General features: G+C 37.6%; 1 protein-coding gene across 1 annotated transcript in view; it reads left to right on the forward strand.

The window, feature by feature from the left end:
• Window positions 1-5082: 5082 nt before the first annotated feature.
• Window positions 5083-21822, forward strand: part of LOC122804024 (hydroxysteroid 11-beta-dehydrogenase 1-like protein) — a 326649-nt gene continuing 309909 nt past the window's right edge. Inside the window, exon 1 of the mRNA XM_044073702.1 lies at window positions 5083-5227. Coding sequence (XP_043929637.1) covers window positions 5143-5227 — 85 coding nt within the window. The 5' untranslated portion in view covers window positions 5083-5142. The remainder of the gene's footprint in view (window positions 5228-21822) is intronic.

Here is a 21822-nt window from a genome sequence, read left to right on the forward strand (position 1 = left end):
AAAGTGCTCTTCTCTCATCTAACCATATAAACAGATCTATCCAAATAACCACAAATCTATCCCATTAAAAAAAAAACTTAGCTATACACAACTCATGGTACCAAATAATGCATGTCTTTCCCCAGCTCTATTAAATCAATTTTACCCTTCAACTTCCCCATTCTGTACATACTGTGACAACCAGAAGTCTGATTTATTTCATATTTTTTGAAGCTGAAAATGCTTCTACAAGCTGCGGTGCTCATTAAAGATTAAACTGCAAAAAATGGGTTATGAGAAATCTACCCTGTTCTGGAAATTTGCCATCTTACATATCCCCCTCCAGGTTTATCGAGGCTATGAACACATATCTTAGTCATTCTATTTACCCTAATCAAATTTTATATCACCCTGAATTGGATAGACAAATCCCTACTTTCATGGACAGGTTTTAAACAAATGGCTATCAAATAGTTAATGGCACATAAGTACTTAATGCATAGCCAAAATAGCCCGAAATAAAGCATAGCACCTCTTATCTTGATCTTCGAGATGGGCTTTTGATTTTATTCATATTTACTATAATACCCTCTCTTTTTTTCTTTTCATTTATACAATACATGGGCATTTAAATTTCCGTTGTTATTGTTTTAATCAATTAAATTGGAAAATGTCTATTATTCTGCTTATTTGAATGGACATTTAGCATGACTGTATATAGTTTATTAGTATTATTTTATATAGTTTTGGATGTCTAATGTGATGTCACTCAAAGGTACTGCTTCAGTTGTTGACAGTTGTTGACAATTGTCTTTACTGTGTTGTTTGTGCATTATGTATAAACAAAATGTAAATAAACAGTTTTTTCAAAAAAAATCCTCTGGGCAATTGAATTATGGGTCATATAAGTCTCACAGTTTATGGAGAGGTAGGTGAAGTCACCGATAAGTATGGTGTTAGGCTGAATGTTAAGAGATTACAGTAGATTTAGGTAGAAGGTGTGGCTTTTCCAGACTCATGTTATGGGATCTGTAGCTAACAAGGATATGATAGAGGGTCACACTTATGGTTTGCTGAACATGAAGCAACTCAAGTGAGTCATGTTGCTGGACCAGTCTAGCAGTGTACTTTATGAACAGTGAGATACCTCCTTCTTTTCTTTTATCCTGAACTGAGGGGATTGAAATGTATGAAAGGCATTGTAGCCTTTGATAGCTGGGATGTTTCTATGGTTCTGAACCATGTTTCAGTGACTGCACATATGTCTGCATTCTCCAGGGTAAGAAGTGCTTGCCCAGACAACACACCTGAAGAAACTTATGGCATTTTCAACACCCACTTTATTGAATCTATAACTAACATGATAAACTCTTTCCCCTCTACAAACAATGCTAGCAACCTCTCCAATGCTACTTCTTCACCAACCCCCCCAACTCTTTCACCCTCAAAAGAGTACCTACAAACTCAATAAAATCTTTACTCTCAAAACTTAAATCTTGCTCTCCTTCATCTGACAACATACCCCCCACACTTCCTGCAGATAGCTGCAGAACCCCTTGCTTTCACTGTATCTATCTTAATCAAGCGCTCCATCTCTGAACCTTATGTCCCCTCATTATGGAAAAAATTCTACACCCTACCTATAAATAAAGGAGGTAACTCCTCCGACATCTCTAATTTCAGGCCAGTCGCAATCTGATCACCTCTCTCAAAAATTTTGGAAAAATGTATCCATAAACAAGTCATACAATACCTATTTCAGGAAAATCTACTCACACCCACACAACATGACTTTCACCCCAAACATATCACCTCAACTGCACTAATATCCTTCATTAATACCATATCTCTTGCTCATGATAACAATAAACTGGTCTCCTGCCTATTCCTTGACCTCTCCAAGGCCTTTGAACGGTCTCCCATCCTCTTCTTCTGGTCAAACTGCCAAACCTTAATTTCTCTTCTTAAACTATTTCCTGTGTTTCCAGCTACCTCTCTGATCACCTGTAATCTGTCAAATGGATTTTAGCACTATCCCAACCCCTCCATACCTCTTGTCCACAAATGTAAACTAAATAAATAAATAAATGCTTCATTCACTCATAGGTAAACCCTTCTGAAGTGTATGATATGCTGTAGTTATATTTGCTGCTCCCTTAGAACCTGGGTCATGGATGGAAAGGGTCAGTCAACCAGCTTTCCTACCAGGTTATCAAATTGCAATAAATAAATAAATAAAACATTCCTGATGTGCAGTCATTGTATATTTCACTGGACAAACTTTACTCTTCTTTTGTTTTCTATTTTCCTATTGAATGCCATAATCGTTTATATTACTGGTGGTCATGCATAATCTGTACCACTACTTAAAAAAGCCTGTCTCTAATTTCTTTACATTTGTAATGGCACTCCATCCTCATCCATAAACAGTTTCTTCCACTGTTTGCATTAAAGGGAATGTGCAATACAGCCAAGTTTAAAAAAGCAATAAAACACAAAGGTTACACATACGCACATTCTCACGTACACATATTGTATGCTACAGTGGTGATGAAGTGTGTACTGCATAAATCAATCATAAGCTCATACTGACCTTAAACAGTTGTGAAGAACATGACATTTAATGCACTAATCCACTAAGATGCAGCTCTCATAACTGGAAATCTACCTACAGCTAATAAGAAATCAGCAGAAAATAAAATATTAAATCAAAAGAACAGCAGAATATGTCTGCTTATGTTTGAGCCTCAGTAAGTAACTGAGACACAATCTTCACAACACATAATCATAAAAATATTCAAGGTGGATAATTTGCATCTACTAAACTAATGAATGCCTCACACTTAGAAGGGAGTACATTAGCTGGTGACAGACAAAATCTAAAACTGGTTAATATTTATGTAGGCACCCCTTCCCAACTCCCATATCTGTCAATCTCTTAGAACAAGAAATTTGTACAGAGCCTATAGTAATGGGGGGGGGCAAAGGTAAAAAAAATATGAACATATTTTAAATATTGCTTTTACAAACTTAGAAAGTTGCTAGAATAATAAAGAGTATATGTGTTGACATGCATTTTTCTAAAGGATATGAAGTCTGAAACTCAAATGTATGTAATTATTTCGTAACTTCAATCCTCAGTAATTTGCCAGAAACCCACAAATTTTAAGAGGAACAGGCCAAAAATATGAGCAAAAATCTGGACATTCTGCAAAAATCAAGACAGTTGAGAGCTATGCCAACTCCTCTTGACTAATTTCTATCAGTTAAGATCTTCACAACATATAAACACTGAAAATATTTACTGCAGATTAATTGTATAAACTAAATTAATGAACGTCTCAGATTCAAAACAGTTGGGGCTGGAGTATAATATTAATTGGGATGGACTCAGTTAGTTAGAATAAGTTATATGAATTTCTGTCCTTACTTAATTGATTCCAAGAAGTCACTACTCAGTGAAAAACGATAACTAATAACCTGGGGCTTCCCTGTGAGAGGACACCTCAGGACTAACAAAAGTGGTACAATGGTCCAAAATAAGGGCACAGAAACTGTTGCAACAGTTAAATGTAATTGCAAAAGGTTCCAACATCCATTGTTATGGCCTAAAAAGATCTGAACACCACTGGCCAGCAGACATTATTATGGCTTAGTATAATAAGATCTGACCAATGACCATTATCATGGCTAAGTTAACAAAGATCTGTGTAGCAGTTGTAAAGAGCTGTTGTAGCAGTTAAAGTTACTAGCACTCACTATAACATAAACTTTGACGGAACTGTGTCATAGTTTAATTAGGATATGACAGTAAGCCACCTTTCAACAGGAAAGAAAATCTAACCAAAGCCCCAACCTTTTGTCCACCTAAGTAAATGTGCATTGCTTTTCTTTCAGAGTTAATAATCTTGAAAGCAACAGCCTTAAGTAAATAGTAATTAATGTGCTAAATAAAATATTAGCAAATACACAAACATTCTGCAGATATGAATATATATTCTGAAATGCTTTTACTGTTCTGGCAATTTGTAAGCATTGTGTGGGTCTAAAAATGCATACTGAGAACATAAGGACAAAAAGAACAAATAATACATGTGCACTGTTTCCACAATGTATACTTTAATTTTTTATGATTTCAGTTTTGATTCATAGCTACAATATTATTTATGATGCAGACAAAAATGCAATTTTACCACAGGAAAAAAGTGTGCAGTTATTTTACTTGTATAAAAAGGCTAAGACATTTTAGGCTTTGTGTGTTTCTGCTGTGGTGGAACACGGAGAACATATTTTTGATCAGTCAGTGATCTGCTAATGGTTACAGTTCATACCTGCTAGGATGCAATTTAAAACAAACAAAAAAAAAATCTAACTATTCTGACAACATAATTTAATTGCAGCCAGAAAATCTAAGTGAACAATAAACAGTTAGGGAAAATATGCTTCAGAAATATGTTGGTCTTCAGAATAACTCAAAAATACCTGGCAAACACTTTGCCCAACCCAGATTTCATGGCTGAGACCATCACTTTCTTTTCCTGACAAATGACAGCCCTATGTGAAAGCTAAATTAGGCATTGGCAGTGAAAGTGCTTTGACTGGTTGGTTCACTTGGTAAAATTTGCGTGTTTTAATTAAAAATGGGCATTTGATTGAATACTGCACCCTTGTGCATGACAGACATGAATATTTTCATAATTAAGCGGGTTAATTACCGGGAGCAAAATGTTAAATTGACAAATGATGTGACACTGATTATGGTTTTTTTTTTCTAGAATACTTTTCCTTCTGCTATGTTGACTTTGGATACTGCCCGGAAGCAGTGAGTAAAAAAGTATGCTGCTCTGTGTATTTGTAATATCAGCAAGCAAATCTGTTTTGAAGCCACAGAACCTGATACAGTAAGTTTAATTTTTAATAGAAACGCTTTTGTCAGGAAGCCCTTATATAGTAAATGCCATTGTATAGTAATAATGACCGAGTAATCCATTATCTCTGGGATCTTTCTATTCTGTAGCTTCTGAGCCCTAAAATCACATGGTTGCTGACACAGAACTCCACTGCTAGAAAGTTCTTAAGTTATATAACAGTGAAGTCAATCACTACATTAATGCAAGGGTGTGCTTCATAGAAATTGTGTACTCTTCTTTAGATTTTAAAAACATGTCTGCTATAAAATGTAGTTTACTTCTCTCTTTTGTAACAGCAGCATTATTAGCTTATTGGCTGCAAGACACATTCCGGACAGGTAAGAAAGTATTATACTTGCAATTTAAAACATTATTCTGTATGATAGAATGGGTTTTTGTTTTGAATTCAGTAGATTTTTGAATTTGAAGCGCTTGTATTATTGTTTGAAATGTATTTAAATAATGTTGGTGTTAGAAAAATATACCTCTCCATATTAATTATGTATGTATGTATATATGTAAGCATGTATGCATGTATTTTTGTCTGTCCTTGAAATCAGTAATATTATTTGTAACATTCACTTTAGACGGCACCAAATGGCAGCTTAACAGAAAAGACCTTTCCTAACATGGTGTTATGCTCTATTAAATAACATAGGACTTTGACTTTGTTTAAATGCATTCTCGGATGATCATATACTTTATTGCCCATTCACAATATATTGTTTCAGTACAGGTAACATTTTTATTAGAAATGGTTTCTACTTCCCAGCAGCACAACACTACAACATGTGGTATGGTCAGATAAGCAGTGTACTTTGTGTAGCAGTTCTTATAAGCTTGAATGAAAAGATTGCAACCAATACTTTTTAATACAGTAAAGCAATAACTCCAGTCCTTGGAGGTATATTGTCAAGGTTTGTACACAGTTTACAGAGCAGTTAAAAAATGTTAAGCCCTCTTTCTGGAAAATATCATCTCTCTATGTTCTGTTGTAGAATTAATTTGAAAGGGTGCCCATCTTCAGTAATGCAAATGTGAAATATTGTTGTGAGATACAGTACTTATCAAAGAACAATTTAAGTCAACGGTATTTGGACTGCTTTCATAATGCAAGGCTGTCTTGAATACCTTATTGTGCTTGTGTCAATGAAGTGTTTTAATTCATTGATACTCCATTTAATCCTGACCTATTCCAGTATTCAGTGGGTGCAAAACGGAGAAACTAATCCTGCACAGGATGCAGGTATTGCTGGACACATGTAGGTATGTAAACACATACACACACAGACATGCACACATGCATGCATACAGACATGCACTCACACACACAGACAGACAATGAACGCACACCCATATGCACACAAATACACACACACCATAGGCAGTTTGGAGGATCACAAGTTTACCTTCCTATGTCAGCTATATGAAATTGGGAAGAAAGCAAAGAACCCAGCAAAACCCACATGAACACAGTGAGGACATGCAGGCTTCAGCCATTCAGAAGGTACCCCATCTGAGAGTGAAGGACTATGAGACAGCAGTGCTCACATGTCCCAGACATGTTAGAATGTGGCTATAGACTCATTGCTCATGTATTTCATTTAAAGTGGATAAGCACAAAAAATGGTACAGGCCTTGGCTTATGGGGGTAATCACTAGAGCTGACAAGTAAAATTTTAAGTAAGTGAAACTATTTGGGATCTGAGTACATATGAAAGAAAAACAGCCAAAGTGGCAACTTCTTTTAAATTGAAAAATGTAATCTTCAGATTAATTGAATACTGCAAATCTATCTGAATCAATATCTATTGATCACCTGAATTTCTGTAAATGTATCTGAATTTATATCTAGCAGTTGTCATTCAGACAATACTGGTAAAAAGAATAAATTGTCGTTTAATGGCTTTTAATATAATTCTCACTGAGATGACAAAAAACTTCAGAATAATTTTTTGTTCTACAACAGCTATCACATTGATGCCTGTCTGACTTTGAACTTAAATAATCCCTTGAGCTGAGAGCATTTCATGTACTTTGAGCTAAAAGTATTTCCTGATAGTGATTATTGCTCTGAATATCAGAGCAATATATCACTGATGTAAACAAAAGAAAAACACTTTCATACAGAGATATTTCTAAAGCTAACTTATGAGCCCAAGCAGGCATTTTCTTTCTTCTCTGCAGTTCAGTTGCTGTTATGCTGCTATTTGGTACCTATTTACTTAGTATTTTGTTATCATCTGTCCTATTTTTATTGGGTGTGACATAACTAAGTTAATCTGTTCTTCATTAGGCAGCTATGGCTAGATGGTTAGTGAAACATCATGAACATGTAAAATAGATTCTGCAGGTTCATAGCTAGTTACTAGGCATGCAGTCCAGCAGACCATGGAAGAGCCATGCTCACATTCCCAATTTCCCCAAAACACTTGCTCATTAAGTGACTTGCTGAAGGTCACACAGTAGGCAAATGATGATGGAAAGATTCAAATGCTGTGCCCTTGACACAGGAAACAACTCACTATCAAGTTAGAGTTTTAGTCCTTGGTGCTAACTGCTAGAGAGTCCTGTGTCCTAATTGGCTTTCATTTAATATGCCTGTGGCATTTCCATTTCCTATCCCAAATGGGATGCATTCTGTGGGGAGCTAGCATGTGTTGTGTGTGTTTAAATGGGTTTTTATTGGTCACTGTGGTTTCTTGTGACATCCTAAAGGCACACAGGTAGGCATACCTCTCAACCTCTTAGAACAATAAATCTGGACAAAGCCACAAATAATGGAGGGACAAAGGCCCAAAATAGGGACAATTTTTAAATATTGCTCTTACAAACTTAGAAAGTAGATAGAATAACAGGTTTTGCATTAGTATGAATTTTCTGAAGGTATAAAGTCAGAAACTCAAATGTCATTATTTTCTGACTTAAAGCTTCAATGATTTGGCAGCGATTTGTTAGAAACCACAATTTTATGAAAAATGGATCAAAAATATGAAGCAAAAATCTGGACATTCTGGGAAAATCTGTACAGTTGAGAGGTATGCAGGTAGGTAAATTGGAAGTGTTCAAATTGAAGTGCTCAAATTACACTAAAGTGTGTGCACTGAAGAACTGCGTGTGACTTTGTCCTGCCATTGACTGACATCCAATCCAGACTTGTTTCCTACCTTTTGCCCATTACTTGCCGAAATATACTCAGTTCTCCATGACCCTAAATTGGATAAAGGTGGCACTGAGAATGAATTAATATTCTGGAGTCTTATCTCTCTACTACAGGACTCAGTAACTCATGATTTTTCTGTCTTAATATTTTGCAGACATAAGTAAAGTCATTAAATCTGTAATTATATAGAAGACGAGTAGCTGGTTGTTGAATTATGCACAGTGCCACCACTTCCACTCCTGGCTGCAAGATATAATATGTCTCAGTTCCCCACTGCCCTCGACACACACAAACACACACACACACACACACACACACACACACACACACACACACACACACACACGCAAACACCCACAAAGTCCTGGATACTTGTCATGAGGAGTCTTCTACCTTAAGTGTTGCTTCTTCCCCATCCCACTGTGTTCTGAACTTCAAAACATTTTTTCTTAAATCATACCATACATTTTTTTATGCATGCATGCTAACTAGGTTGTCTGGGTTGTGGACCATTTTCTGTGGAAGTCCAGTGAGCAAGCCTTGCACACAAAAACAACAGGAGAAGTTCCACACAGAAAAATGTACAATACCTACACTGTCGTTCACACAGAAAAATACAATAACTACAAAATCATATTGCAGTGCCATTTACATATCCATTAGAATGGCATTATGCAAAACAGTGTAGCTACACTTTAACAGATTCTAAAACACGTACAAATTTCGGACTAAGCCGAAAAAACAAATTGAAGACTTGAAAGGACAATGAACGTAGAATAATCCACAATAGAGGCAATGAAAACTAGCGCTTTCTTTCACTTTATTTTCCGTGAACTTCTTCAGAAACAAAGACAACAAGCCCCCTCATGCTTGAGTCTTTTATAAAGTGCTTACAGGAAATGATGTCATCAATTGACTTTCTCTATCAGCAGTGAAAAATTATTTATAACAGTAAATGAATACAATTGATACCATAAATGTTATATCTATTTGACTATACATAATATTAAGTGTGTTTTTTCTATCTACTTATTTCAAAACATCAGATTTGAGCTATCAAACCTGACGGATAAAGTTGCAATATGAAAGAAATGCTAACTTTTTATCACTCATTTTACATAAAATAACATGCTTTCTTAAAAACATTACAATACCATTCTCTCATCCACAATATATAAAAAATCAATACAGTTATTGAATTCATATCTCGTTACATATACTACTATAATGAAAAAATAAAGATTGACATACAAAATGCACAATTCATTATCAAACAACTCCATTCATGTCTTTGCAAAACACCGCATACAAAACGTGATGCTTGCATTGGTCAAAAACAGTTCCTGTACCAATATAATTCATCTAAATTTGTGAGGAACTATCCTTTTTAAATTATTTCTTAAATATATATGTCACTACATTTGTTGTCTCTATCCTTGGTATTAAAATAATACCAAACTACCCTCCAAAAGACCGTCTACTTGATATTGTTCGACTGTTCTGCCCAGTAATGCTTTTCACTAACCTTGGTATCCGAACCCAGGTTAATATAGCCAAAACACACTTACTCATGGATGTCTAGTTGTCCTCTTGCCAAAATGTTTCTAAATTCTCCAACTTTCTTAGATTTTAAAACCACAATGTCCAGACAATAACGTGCCTGAAGTGTGTGGCTTTGAAAGACTTAGTCAATGTGCTAGCCTATGATGTCTCTAATTCCTATTTGTATATTAAAAAGCATTTCATGTTGATGGATTCATTTAAACCTGGTGAATGGTCCGCTCCTAGTATCAGTTGCCACAATGTCTCCCTTTGTTCTAGTGTGTTGTTGACATCGCCTTTGAAAACCCCCTTCTCAACCTGGTCTAGTACGAAAAATTCAAATTTCTTGAATTCTTCGCACACCAGTGCATGTCTTGCTAGTGAGTTGTTTTTGTCTTTGTTCTTGATAGCCAATGTGTGTTCATAGATTCTACGTTTCAAAACCCTAATGGTTTTGCCAACGTAGAAACTGTCACATGAACAACAAGAAGCTAAATAGACAACGTGATCACTGTGGCAGTTGAAATAACCATGGGCCCAAAAAGTTCTTTTCATGTGCTTCAGAGTCACAAATGAAGTGTTACTGATGAATCTACATTGTCTACAGTCTTTGCACGAAAAACTTCCTTTTTTGGAACTAATCCCCCTAGTTGGTTTTTCCGTCCTCCTATTAGTGACCTCCAAAATTTGTTTGATGTTTGTGACCATCTTGAATGTAAACTTTGGTCTAATCCCTAATGTTTCTGTGAGATCCCTATTTCCTAAAATGATGTTCCAATTCTTTTCTATGATGCTCTTGATGCACCAAATTTCGTTTGAAATGGGTAGTGGAAATGCTGTACAGAACTCACTCAAATTTCCATTGTGATCTTTGATTTCAAAGCCACACACTTCAGGCACGTTATTGTCTGGACATTGTATTATTTTAATACCAAGGATAGAGACAACAAATGTAGTGACATATATATTTAAGAAATAATTTAAAAAGGATAGTTCCTCACAAATTTAGATGAATTATATTGGTACAGGAACTGTTTTTGACCAATGCAAACATCACGTTTTGTATGCGGTGTTTTGCAAAGACATGAATGGAGTTGTTTGATAATGAATTGTGCATTTTGTATGTCAATCTTTATTTTTTCATTATAGTAGTATATGTAACGAGATATGAATTCAATAACTGTTTTGTATTGATTTTTTATATATTGTGGATGAGAGAATGGTATTGTAATGTTTTTAAGAAAGCATGTTATTTTATGTAAAATGAGTGATAAAAAGTTAGCATTTCTTTCATATTGCAACTTTATCCGTCAGGTTTGATAGCTCAAATCTGATGTTTTGAAATAAGTAGATAGAAAAAACACACTTAATATTATGTATAGTCAAATAGATATAACATTTATGGTATCAATTGTATTCATTTACTGTTATAAATAATTTTTCACTGCTGATAGAGAAAGTCAATTGATGACATCATTTCCTGTAAGCACTTTATAAAAGACTCAAGCATGAGGGGGCTTGTTGTCTTTGTTTCTGAAGAAGTTCACGGAAAATAAAGTGAAAGAAAGTGCTAGTTTTCATTGCCTCTATTGTGGATTATTCTACGTTCATTGTCCTTTCAAGTCTTCACTTTAACAGATTCTTTACGGTATCAGCACTCATTTCTAACAGACAGAGAAAATGTTTTCTTCATTGAACAGGACATGGCCTAAGGAGGTACCCACATTTATATATCTCAGCCCCATCCCCTGTGCTTAAAATCCAGTACTGCTTTCACTGTCTGAGGCCGCAGAGTTACTGCAGTATTGTTCTTCCTTTATATCCACCTTTTATCCCACTTACCTCTCCAAAGCTTTATCCATTAACAGATAACCAGTAGTATCACAGAATAATGAAGAAACAATCAATCAGATGAATCACCTCTTCCCTGTCTCCACTGACAACTGATGCGTACATCTTTCCACATTTCCACTCAGACATTACAATCTTCAGAAAGAGCTGAGCCAGCAACGTATAGTCCACTGAGCTCAGTCTTTACATTATGAAGCAAGATTCAGCGCATTTTAATTGTTGATAGAGCCTAGTATTGTCTGTTGATAACTGTTTACATCTAGTTCAGGATTGTATACCTGGACTGCCTCGCCAAGTCACACCTGCCTGTTTGGGGCATCTGTCTTCCATCATCTCCTGAATGTTTAACAGCTATGTTGGCTGTGTGGTATAGAGGAGGGATGAAGGCCTGACTGCAGTTGAATGGACCCAAGTTTGTATAGTGGCTCAGGACTGGAGAAGCCAGATAAAATGGCAGAGGGAGGCTGAAATAAGATCACTCACCTAGAGAAGAGGGAATAATGAAAAGTCCATCAGACAGATGACAGAGTTGTCATGTCAGGGATGGGAATACAGGGTACACACACACTCTAACTGGAAGCATAGGTGGCTAGTGCTGGACACATGCATTAGCAGTTGCATTTCAGATGTGTATTGCATCTACTGTCTGTTGCAATAAAGAGATTTAGGCCAGGAATTTCCCTGATTAAAAAAAAATTGCTGCACTGGGGCCCTCTTAGGTCTCACTCTGGCTGGTTAAAATATAATTCTCCACCCTCCATTTGAGACTGGCCTCACTTAGAGAAGTGACCACAGTCTGAGAGTAAGCTGAACTTGGTCAGGAGAGGTGTGAGAGGTCCTAGTAGCAAGCTAGTTATCAGACTATTAAGCCTGCATGGGTGGAGTGGGTTAGAAAGTTATTTCACTAATAAAAATAATCTGACAGAAGAACTTAAAGAAGGGGATAAAGGCTATATTTTATAAAAAAAAAAAAACATGGTAGTTAACATGAACAGCATATGGGTTACTTAATATATACATCTAAAGCTTTTATATATCACTACCACCCCATATATGCAAACAAAAGAGTTACTAGTCTCCTAGAGAACATTGTTTTCTGCAGATGTTCTCATTCCTTCAATGTTGTTGTTGTTGTGTCTTTCAGCTTTTCCCGGTTAAGGGTCGCCACAGCAGAACTCCGGTCCGCTAATGATTGGTAGTTGATTTTTACGTGTCGAGTTACCAGCCCTGATGCACAACCTTCAACGAAGGTACGCCCATTCACACATGTCTCTGTGCAGAAGACGCTCTAGCTGAGAATCGAACCAGACAGCATCTTACTGTAAATTTAAAATACTTTTAGTAGGTTATAAACATATTTGGGTGGTCAACTGTGGCTGACTCTTACTCCATTTAGTTCCTATAGCAACTGAGAAAAAATTACCCATGGAAATAAACTGACATAAAAATCAAACTGGTAAACACCCAATATAGAGTTCCAAACAAAACAGTCCAAGAATAAAAAGGAAAAGGAACTTGCAACATGGTATAAAAATAGCTAATAACAAAGCTTTCTAAATAAAACCCTTCTTCAGTGCTTAAAATTATACTAAAACACAGTTTCATATATACACCACATGAACAAATTCAAACTAATAGAAGTGCAGCAACAATAAAATGATTAAAATAAACAATTGAGTGCTTGCTTCATGGAAAAAGAGACCTTCTCTTAAGAAGAGGTTTTAAACACAGTATCATTCAGCACGGGGGCACATCTTAGAGGAGAGGATGTTGTGTTGAATACTGGGAATGTTGAGTATAGATGGATTAATTACTTTCAAGCAGATGTGCCCTCAATATTCATAACATGACTTCATCCACTTGTTGCTGGCTTTGAGAAAACAAGCAGTTAAGCCAGGTTTTAGTTATAGCAATAACAAAAACTACTAATACACATCCAAGTCTGCTTCCTCTACTTGAGTTTACCCTCGTGTGGCTTAGTGACATACGAGTCATTAAGTCTATCAAAGATTACAGCAATTACATCTCAAAACAATAGACAGTAAATTAATGAGAGACAACAGCAAGTCTGAAGAACAAACAAATTAAAAAATATATCCCTGTTCTTTTATATTCACAAAGAAAAAAGTCACACAGTCCTGTGCCATGAGAACAATGACTGCAGATGAACAAGAGAGCAAAGAAAGAAAGAAAAACAACGTACACCACATTTTAACAGTTTTCTTTATCCTGGTATTACCACTGGCATCACAGTATTCATATTAATAGGCACATTAATATTAATAAGGAAAAAACTGAGTCAAATATAGAGTGCTTAGAGACCAGTATGTATCTTATGAAACTGGTAATGAAATATGATACACAGCGTAAAAAGAAAACTGATATAATTCTAAATTGTTGCCTAAGCATACTAAAATTATACTGACAATTGTTTGGGAAGTCAGAATAACATTTAACCAACTTATAATTGTAGCTGTGTGTAGTGTGTATTTCATGCAACATATATATATATATATATATATATATATATATATATATATATATATATATATATATATTCATGCTCTATTTACCAGATTTTATTCTGTTTGGGGAGACAGGGAATAAGAACTTATCCCAGTAGGTACAAGGCAGAAAAACTAACCCTACACAGGATGCCGTTCTGTTGCAGGATGCGCACATACACATATACACAAGTACACACAGCATGCAAACATGTATATCTCACTGCATGTGCATATGTACATAAACACGCAGACACACACACACAAAATTATTGACTAATACTTGGCACCCTTACCTACTGGCAAAATGGTGGGTAATCACTTCATCTACAGAATATCTTTGGGAGATGGGAAGAAACTTAACCTGCCAGCAGAAGGCCATAGAAACACATAAGGGGAAATGCAAAAACACTTCATTTTAGAACACAGCTGGAGGGCCTTGTTCTTTGAAAGAGCAATATTAACCACTGTACCACTGTGTTGCCATTTTATATCTGTTCTGGGGAAAGATAACATATCATGGAGTATGCAGAAGTAGAAAATTCTAAGTCATAACAGGTAGAAATTATGGGCTCAGGCTGGAATTCAGTGACTGGTTCATAATTAGTATCTAGCCATGCGGTGAAGGAAACCATTAAGGAGCTTAGTCCAAACTCTCAATTGCCTCAACATGCTGACCTTGCTCAAGGTCACAAATTAGGCAAAAGAAGGTAGAAAAATTCAAACCTTGAACATTTTGTGCAGGAAGCAGCACATTAGCAGTTCAGAGTTTTAATCCTCTTTGCTAACTGCAGATTGTGAAGCAGTTTGTGCATCCATCTGTAAGTGGATATAAGCATAGTTTGGGGCATATAGGACATGGATGATAAAGTGTAAATGTGCTAGAATTCTGACTTGTTTAAACAGCATAGACTACTGGCTGTCTTGTCATCATAGCAGGTTACCTATACACAGTTCTGAGTAATATCTAAGAATCACCTGCACACAGCACACAAGTTCCATCAGGCTATAGACATGCCTACTTTTCCTTCTCTTGTAAACAAATGCCTTTGTCATAAAAGCTTTGGCTAAAACTCAAAGTGAAGTGCCATGTGTGTGTAATGTAGATATGATTCTCACCAAAGTCTGAGACAGAGTACAAGAGATGTACCTGTCAGGTTTAAGAGTCAAGGAGGGAGTGCACATGATATGCATAACTGACATGAGAGACATGGGCAGGGCACACTATGCACATATCTAGTAAGAGAGACATGTTGGAAGTGTATATAATGTGCATATCTAGCATGAAGAATGTGGAAGATCTACATGTAATGCAATTCTAGCATGAGGCACATGAAAGTAATGCATTTCATGCACATACCATGATTGGGGGACATGCAAGGAATGAAGATTATGCACCTATCAGGTTTGAGAGACATGATGAGAGTACATATGATGCACATATGTAGCATTAGAGGCATGAAGGAGTGCATATGATGCAGATATGTAGTCAGAGAGACCTATGAGGAGTGCTCATGATGCATGTATTGATCATAAAGACATACGGAGAGAGCATATAATGTGCATATTTAACATGAGAGATATGTGGAGTTAGTGTGACATATACCATATGAAGCATTCAACAAATGCACATAATGTACATATTTAGCATAATGAACATCCAGGAACTACATGTGATATACAGATTTAGCATGAAGGACAATAAAGGGCTACATATGATGCACACGGGTGGCATACACAACATGCAGGGAACATATGTGATGCACATATGTAGCATGAGAGCTATGCAGGGTCTGGACACAATGCATATAGCTATAATGAATAACATGAAAGGACTGAATGTGATGTACATTAAAGATCAAAGGACTGCATAAGATGCACACATGTAGCATAAAGAACACATAGAGACTGCATATGATGCAAATATCTTGCATGAAAGACATGCAAGGATAGGAATTGATACACATATCTAGTATGAATCATATGAAAGGATTGCATGTGATATACATACCTAGAACAATACACATGCATGGAGTGCATGTGGTGTACATATTGGATTTGAGAGGCATGTGGGGAGTACATATAATGACAAAATGATTGACTTCAACAATTGGCTAAGCTTCTGGTGTCACTCAAAGTGGATCCAGTATCTGTCTGCCTGGGACGACGTGATCGACAGACCACAATGCTTTGTCAGAGATGGTCTGCACCTGTCACCCCTGGGATTCAGGCTACTGGCTAAGACTCTTGCCACCACTATAGTGCCTTTTTAGGCAAAGTTCAAAGGACAAAAACCACCACTGTAACAGGTACAAGCATGCAAAATCTGAAGGTAATGCTATTCAATGCTAGAAGTCTAAACCTCAAAATGCGCTCTCTCGAGGCACTCCTAAAAATGGAGAACATCGATATCTGTGCAGTAACTGAGACCTGGTTCAAGGCTCCAGAGAGCACCCTTGCAATACCAGGCTACAATTCTTACCACACTTTTCGGCCACCAAACCAGTACCAAAACACTAAAGGTGGAGGAGTGTCAATATTCACCAAGGATATTCACATCACCAGGCTAGTTGCACAACACAATGCGTCTGAAATTCTCCAGGTGCAACTAACACTAGGTAAGACTGCAATCCAAATTGTAGCTTGCTACAGATCCCTCACCATACCCCAAGTTTCTACACCTTTCTAAACATACTGGAAAATATTAAGATAGAACCAAACATCCTAATACTGGGTGACTTTAACTACCCTGCCATTAACTGGGAAAACTACTCATGTACCAACACCTTTGCCCAACGGTTCTTGGAATTCATAAATTCCAATGCCCTGGATCATCTAATCCATAGTCCCACCAGGGTCTCCAATGTCCTAGACCTGGTCATTACCAACATGGGAAATCGATGCTCCACACCTATGGTCACCCCCTCATTACTCAAGTCTGACCATAAGCTAACAACCCTTAATATCCACATCCCATCCCCCAGTAAGGAAGCCTCCATAAAAAACTTCTCCAAAGCCAACTTCATGCTATTCAAGTCAGAAGTGGCAAACTTCATGACACCCATGCAGACGGAAACTAAAAGTTCAACTGCTGAATCCTACACTAAGACACTGTATGAGCACATCCACTCATGCATGAATCGTGCCATCCCAAATAGAACCAAGATGCTCTCATCCAAAAAAAGAAAGCCAATCTGGTGGTCCCCTGCCATAAACAAACTTTACAACAAAAGGAAGAAACTGTTGCAGAAAAGAGGAAAATCCCAGGATGCAAAAAACTCCCTTACCAGCCTCAGTAAGAAATTGAGATCGCTCATAAAATCTTCCAAAGCTAGTTACGAAAATAAAATTGCCAAAGATTCCAAAGACAACCACAAGGCATTCTATAACTATGTCAAGAATCTAAATGGCAATGCTCAGATCTGCTCTGAGCTAAAACATAATGGCATTAAATATACTGATCCCAAGGATATTGCCAATATCCTGGCAGATCGATTCAGTGCCAACTTCACCCTCCTCCAACCCCCTAAATGGCCCATCTCAATACCAGAAGATTGCCAAATTCCGGTAATAATGGCCACATAGGTAAAAACGCACTCTCCAAAGCTAAGAATACAGAATCCATGGGACCAGATGACATCCCGGGCTGTGTACTACATGAACTACAATATGAAATGGCACCTCACCTAAGTGTCATGTTTAATCATAGCATCACCTCAGGTTTCATGCCCACTGAGTGGTGCAGAGCTACAGTTATCCCACTCCACAAGCGGGGATCCAACTTGGATCCCAGAAACTATCGTCCCATCAGTCTGATGAGCCTTATCTGCAAGGCCATGGAGTGTATTATCATGGAACTTATAAACAAAGACATTGGCAACCTTCAAACACTGGACCCCACCCAGTTTGGGTTCGTGAAGGGCCGATCTTGTCTTCTGAACCTGATTGACTTCTTCAAATCAGTCTCCAGAGCCAAGGACAAGGGTAAGGTGGTCCACACAGCCTATGTAGACCTTGCCAAGGCCTTTGACACCATTCCCCACTCTGAAATCATAGATAAACTTACTAAGCTGGGCATTAATCCCTACGTCATCCAATGGGTTGCTACCTGGCTTACTGATAGAACCCACACTGTAAAAGTAGCCGACTCCAAATCCAGCTCCAGACAATTGACAAGTGGAGCACCTCAGCGTTCAGTCCTGGAACCGCTCTTGTTTGGCATCTACTTCTCTGAAGTACAGGCCAACACTAAGGGACTCTGGCTAACAAAGTTTGCAGATGACTGCAAATTGGGAGCCATTATTGAATTCCCAAATGATGTGGATACTCTACAAAAGGGCCTTACAGAAACAGATGCTTGGTGCCAGAGCCATGGGCTCAAGCTCAATGCCAAGAAATGTATAGTTATCCCTTTTGGGAAAAAAACATGTACCTGTAAATTACCATATAGGTGGCAGTACACTAAACACCGAAAGTGTGATGAGACTTAGGGACACTGGTGGACAGTGGTCTCGCATTCGATAACCACATTGTGACAACAGTCAGGAAATCCTTCTATGTGGCACACCTCATCACTAAGGGCTTTTCATCCAGAAAAAAAGGAGGTCATTGTCCCACTGTACTCATCCCTCATTAGACCCATTATAGAGTGCAATGCCCTGTTTGGTATGTACCTCTCAAGACATCTGCAACAACTGGAAAGGCTGCAGAAATACCTCACTAAAAGAATCACAGGCTTAAAGCAGATGTCCTATGCTGACTGCCTTAAAAACTTCAGCTATACTCTGTCACATATCGTCTACTCAGAGGCGATCTCTGCTTAACATACAAGGCCATGTCAAACCCAGAGCTGTTGGACATGCTACACTTAAAGAAATCCCAATCCTTTAGAGCCACATGCTCCAGGGATCTAAACCTTGTCATCACAATAAACAAAACATGCTGGAGGGATAGGTTCCTGACCCAGAGACTCCCCAGACTCTGGAAAAGATTGCCCATACATGTCAAGCAGAGTACCTCTTTGGTCCTCTTCAAAAAGAACCTTGACGATTGGATGGGAGAAAGGAAATTCACCCCGGGGATCACGTCAGTCACTCTGCTATACAGGGGTCCAGGGAAGTAAATAGTGTGGGAAGAAATAGCCAGGGAATTGTTATGGCTAGGCTTGTATAGGCCCTAGGGCGGATAGCCTAGTACCAACCTAATAACCTATCAACCAATTTAATATATATATTTAGCATGAAAGACATGAAGTAAGTGCATGTGATAGATGTGAGGAGTGCACATGATGTATGCATCAAGCAAGTGAGACATGCAGAGGCTACATGATACACCTATGCACCCATGAGAGACATGAAATGAATCCACATGATAAACATATCAAGTTTAAAAACATGAGTAGAATGCATGTGATGTACATAAGCAGGGACTGCATGTGAAACACACATCTACCATGGGAAGCATGCAAAGAGTGTACTGTGGTTTTCTGTGTACTATAAAGCTTCAAAAATTATGTGCAATGAGGGGGAATTCCAAAAATTGTGTGAAAGGGGTTATTCAAGCCTGAAAAAAGGGACATATCTCTAAAAAAATAAGTACGTCATGTGTAGGGGTAAATCAGGCTTGAAAACAGGAACATTCTTCCAAAATATGGACAGCTGAAAGGTCTGGTACTTGTAATATCAATCTGTAGTATAAGAACATGCAGGAAATGCACATAATGTACATACATAGCATAAGACACATGCATAGACTTAGTGTAATATGCATCCTTTCCTTAAACAAAATGTTTCATGCACATAGCATGAGAGACATGCAAGGAGTGGACATTATGCACATATCTAGCATGTGAAACATATGCAGACAGTGCATATGAGGCACACATCTAGCGTGAGACCTGGAATGCATGTGATATACACCTAAAATGAGACACATACAGGGGTTTCATATGATGTTTATATCAGGTTTTAGAGATGTGGAGAGTGCATGTCATACATATAGGTAGCATGAGAAACATGGGGAGTATATGTGATTTACATATCAGGTTTGGAAGACATGGAAAGTGTATACAATGTAAATTTTATCTAGCATGGGGAACATACAGGGAGTACACATGATGCATGTATTAGGTTAGAGAAATATAGGGAGTAAATAGAATGCATATATCTAACATGAGATATGCAGGGTGTGTATGTGATGCACCTATGTAGCATATGCACATGAAGTACATATCAAGTTTGAGCAACATGAGAGAACTGCATGTCATACACATATCTTAAATAAAAGATATGGAAAATACATGTGATGTATACATCTACCATAACAGAAGTGTAGAAATGCAAGTGGTGCAAGTATCTAACATGAGAGAAATTGGGGAGTATATATGATACACATATCTAACATGAGAGATGTGGAGACTACATGTGATACATACCTAACATGAAGATCATGTGAATAGTGCATGTAATATGCATATCTGAGATATGGGGCATGTAAGTAGTGAGGGATATGTGAAGAGTGCATGAGACGTACAATCTAACATGAGGTAAATAAGGAGTGCATAGAATACACATATGTGACATAAAAGACATGCAGGGCATGCATATAATGTCCATTATCTGGTATGGAAGATATCAAGGAGTGAACATGATGCAAATATCTGGCTTGAGAGATGTGGGGAGTGCATATTATGGATACATTTTGGAAATGAGACATTTATGCTGACTCCTTAGACTAGAATGAAATTTATTTTATATTTGGCTGGTAAGTGCACACACACATATAGCTTTACTCAGTACTGCACAGTATTATGATACGTGAAAGATAAAAGCTACGCTGTGTGATGGCACACTATTTCTGTCACTGTAGAATATATAAAAACAGCAGACGCAGGGGAGGCAGGAAGGTGCACGTGTTTTAGATGTGGAATCTCACAACACACAAACATAAAAATGCTGTATGAGGGACTGTGGGTGCAGGCAGCAGGCTTGTGCAGGAGATGAAGTCACTGTCCTGTATGCTGATGGTTGTCAGGAAGCATGACATCTGTAGAGGCAATAAAGCCTCACACCTATTTATATTTAGATGGGATCCATACTTATGCACGAATGGCAATTTCACCGAAAGGGAAACTGCCGATCATACATTCGCAAAAGTGTTTTTCACCGAAAAAGCACTTTTGCGAAAGTATGATAAAAAATAGGAGAAATCAGCGGGGAACGGCTGTTGCTCAGATTGGAGTACAGGGGGGTAAGGGAATATTCCCTTTTCCCCATTGTAGTGTGATCTCAGAGTGAGAATTTAAAAGTAGGGGGGTGCAGAGGGGCTTGCCCCCCCCGTGTAAATGTTAGTTATGTGTTTTTTGGGGGGTTTTTTGTTTTGTTTGTTTTGTTTATGTTGGGGACTTTAGCGAAAACGCTTTTTTGGTTAAAAGCGCTTTTGCTAAAGTGTGTTTGGTAGATGTGGATTCGGACTATTGATCCATTTAGATGTGTTAGCAGGTATAACATCTACAAAGACAAAAATTACCTCATCATACTTGAGTACATGTTAGCAAGAGTGGTGTGTCATTCAAACATTAAGCCTCTCCCTTAAATAGGTATATGATGTGTCAGTAGGTGTGGTATTTATGTAAGCAGTACACTGTGCAGGTCTATATTAAAAGACCAAAGAGGTGTTTCAGCGAAGACCTCTTAGTTGACACATAATGAGCGAATGCACTAAAGTGCAAACACTAAAAACAGTGATTTCTTTCCCTGGAAAAGAAATCACTTGGCCATCCCTGTGTGTTCACCCCTTTCCTCACTGTAGTGTGATCTCAGAGTTTGTATATTTAGTTAGGAAGGTGTGGGGTGCACAGCCCCCCACGTTGTTA

This window comes from Protopterus annectens, chromosome 6.part0 (genome assembly GCF_019279795.1).
Source record: "Protopterus annectens isolate FY-2018-M chromosome 6.part0, PAN1.0, whole genome shotgun sequence".
NCBI lineage: Eukaryota > Metazoa > Chordata > Ceratodontiformes > Protopteridae > Protopterus > Protopterus annectens.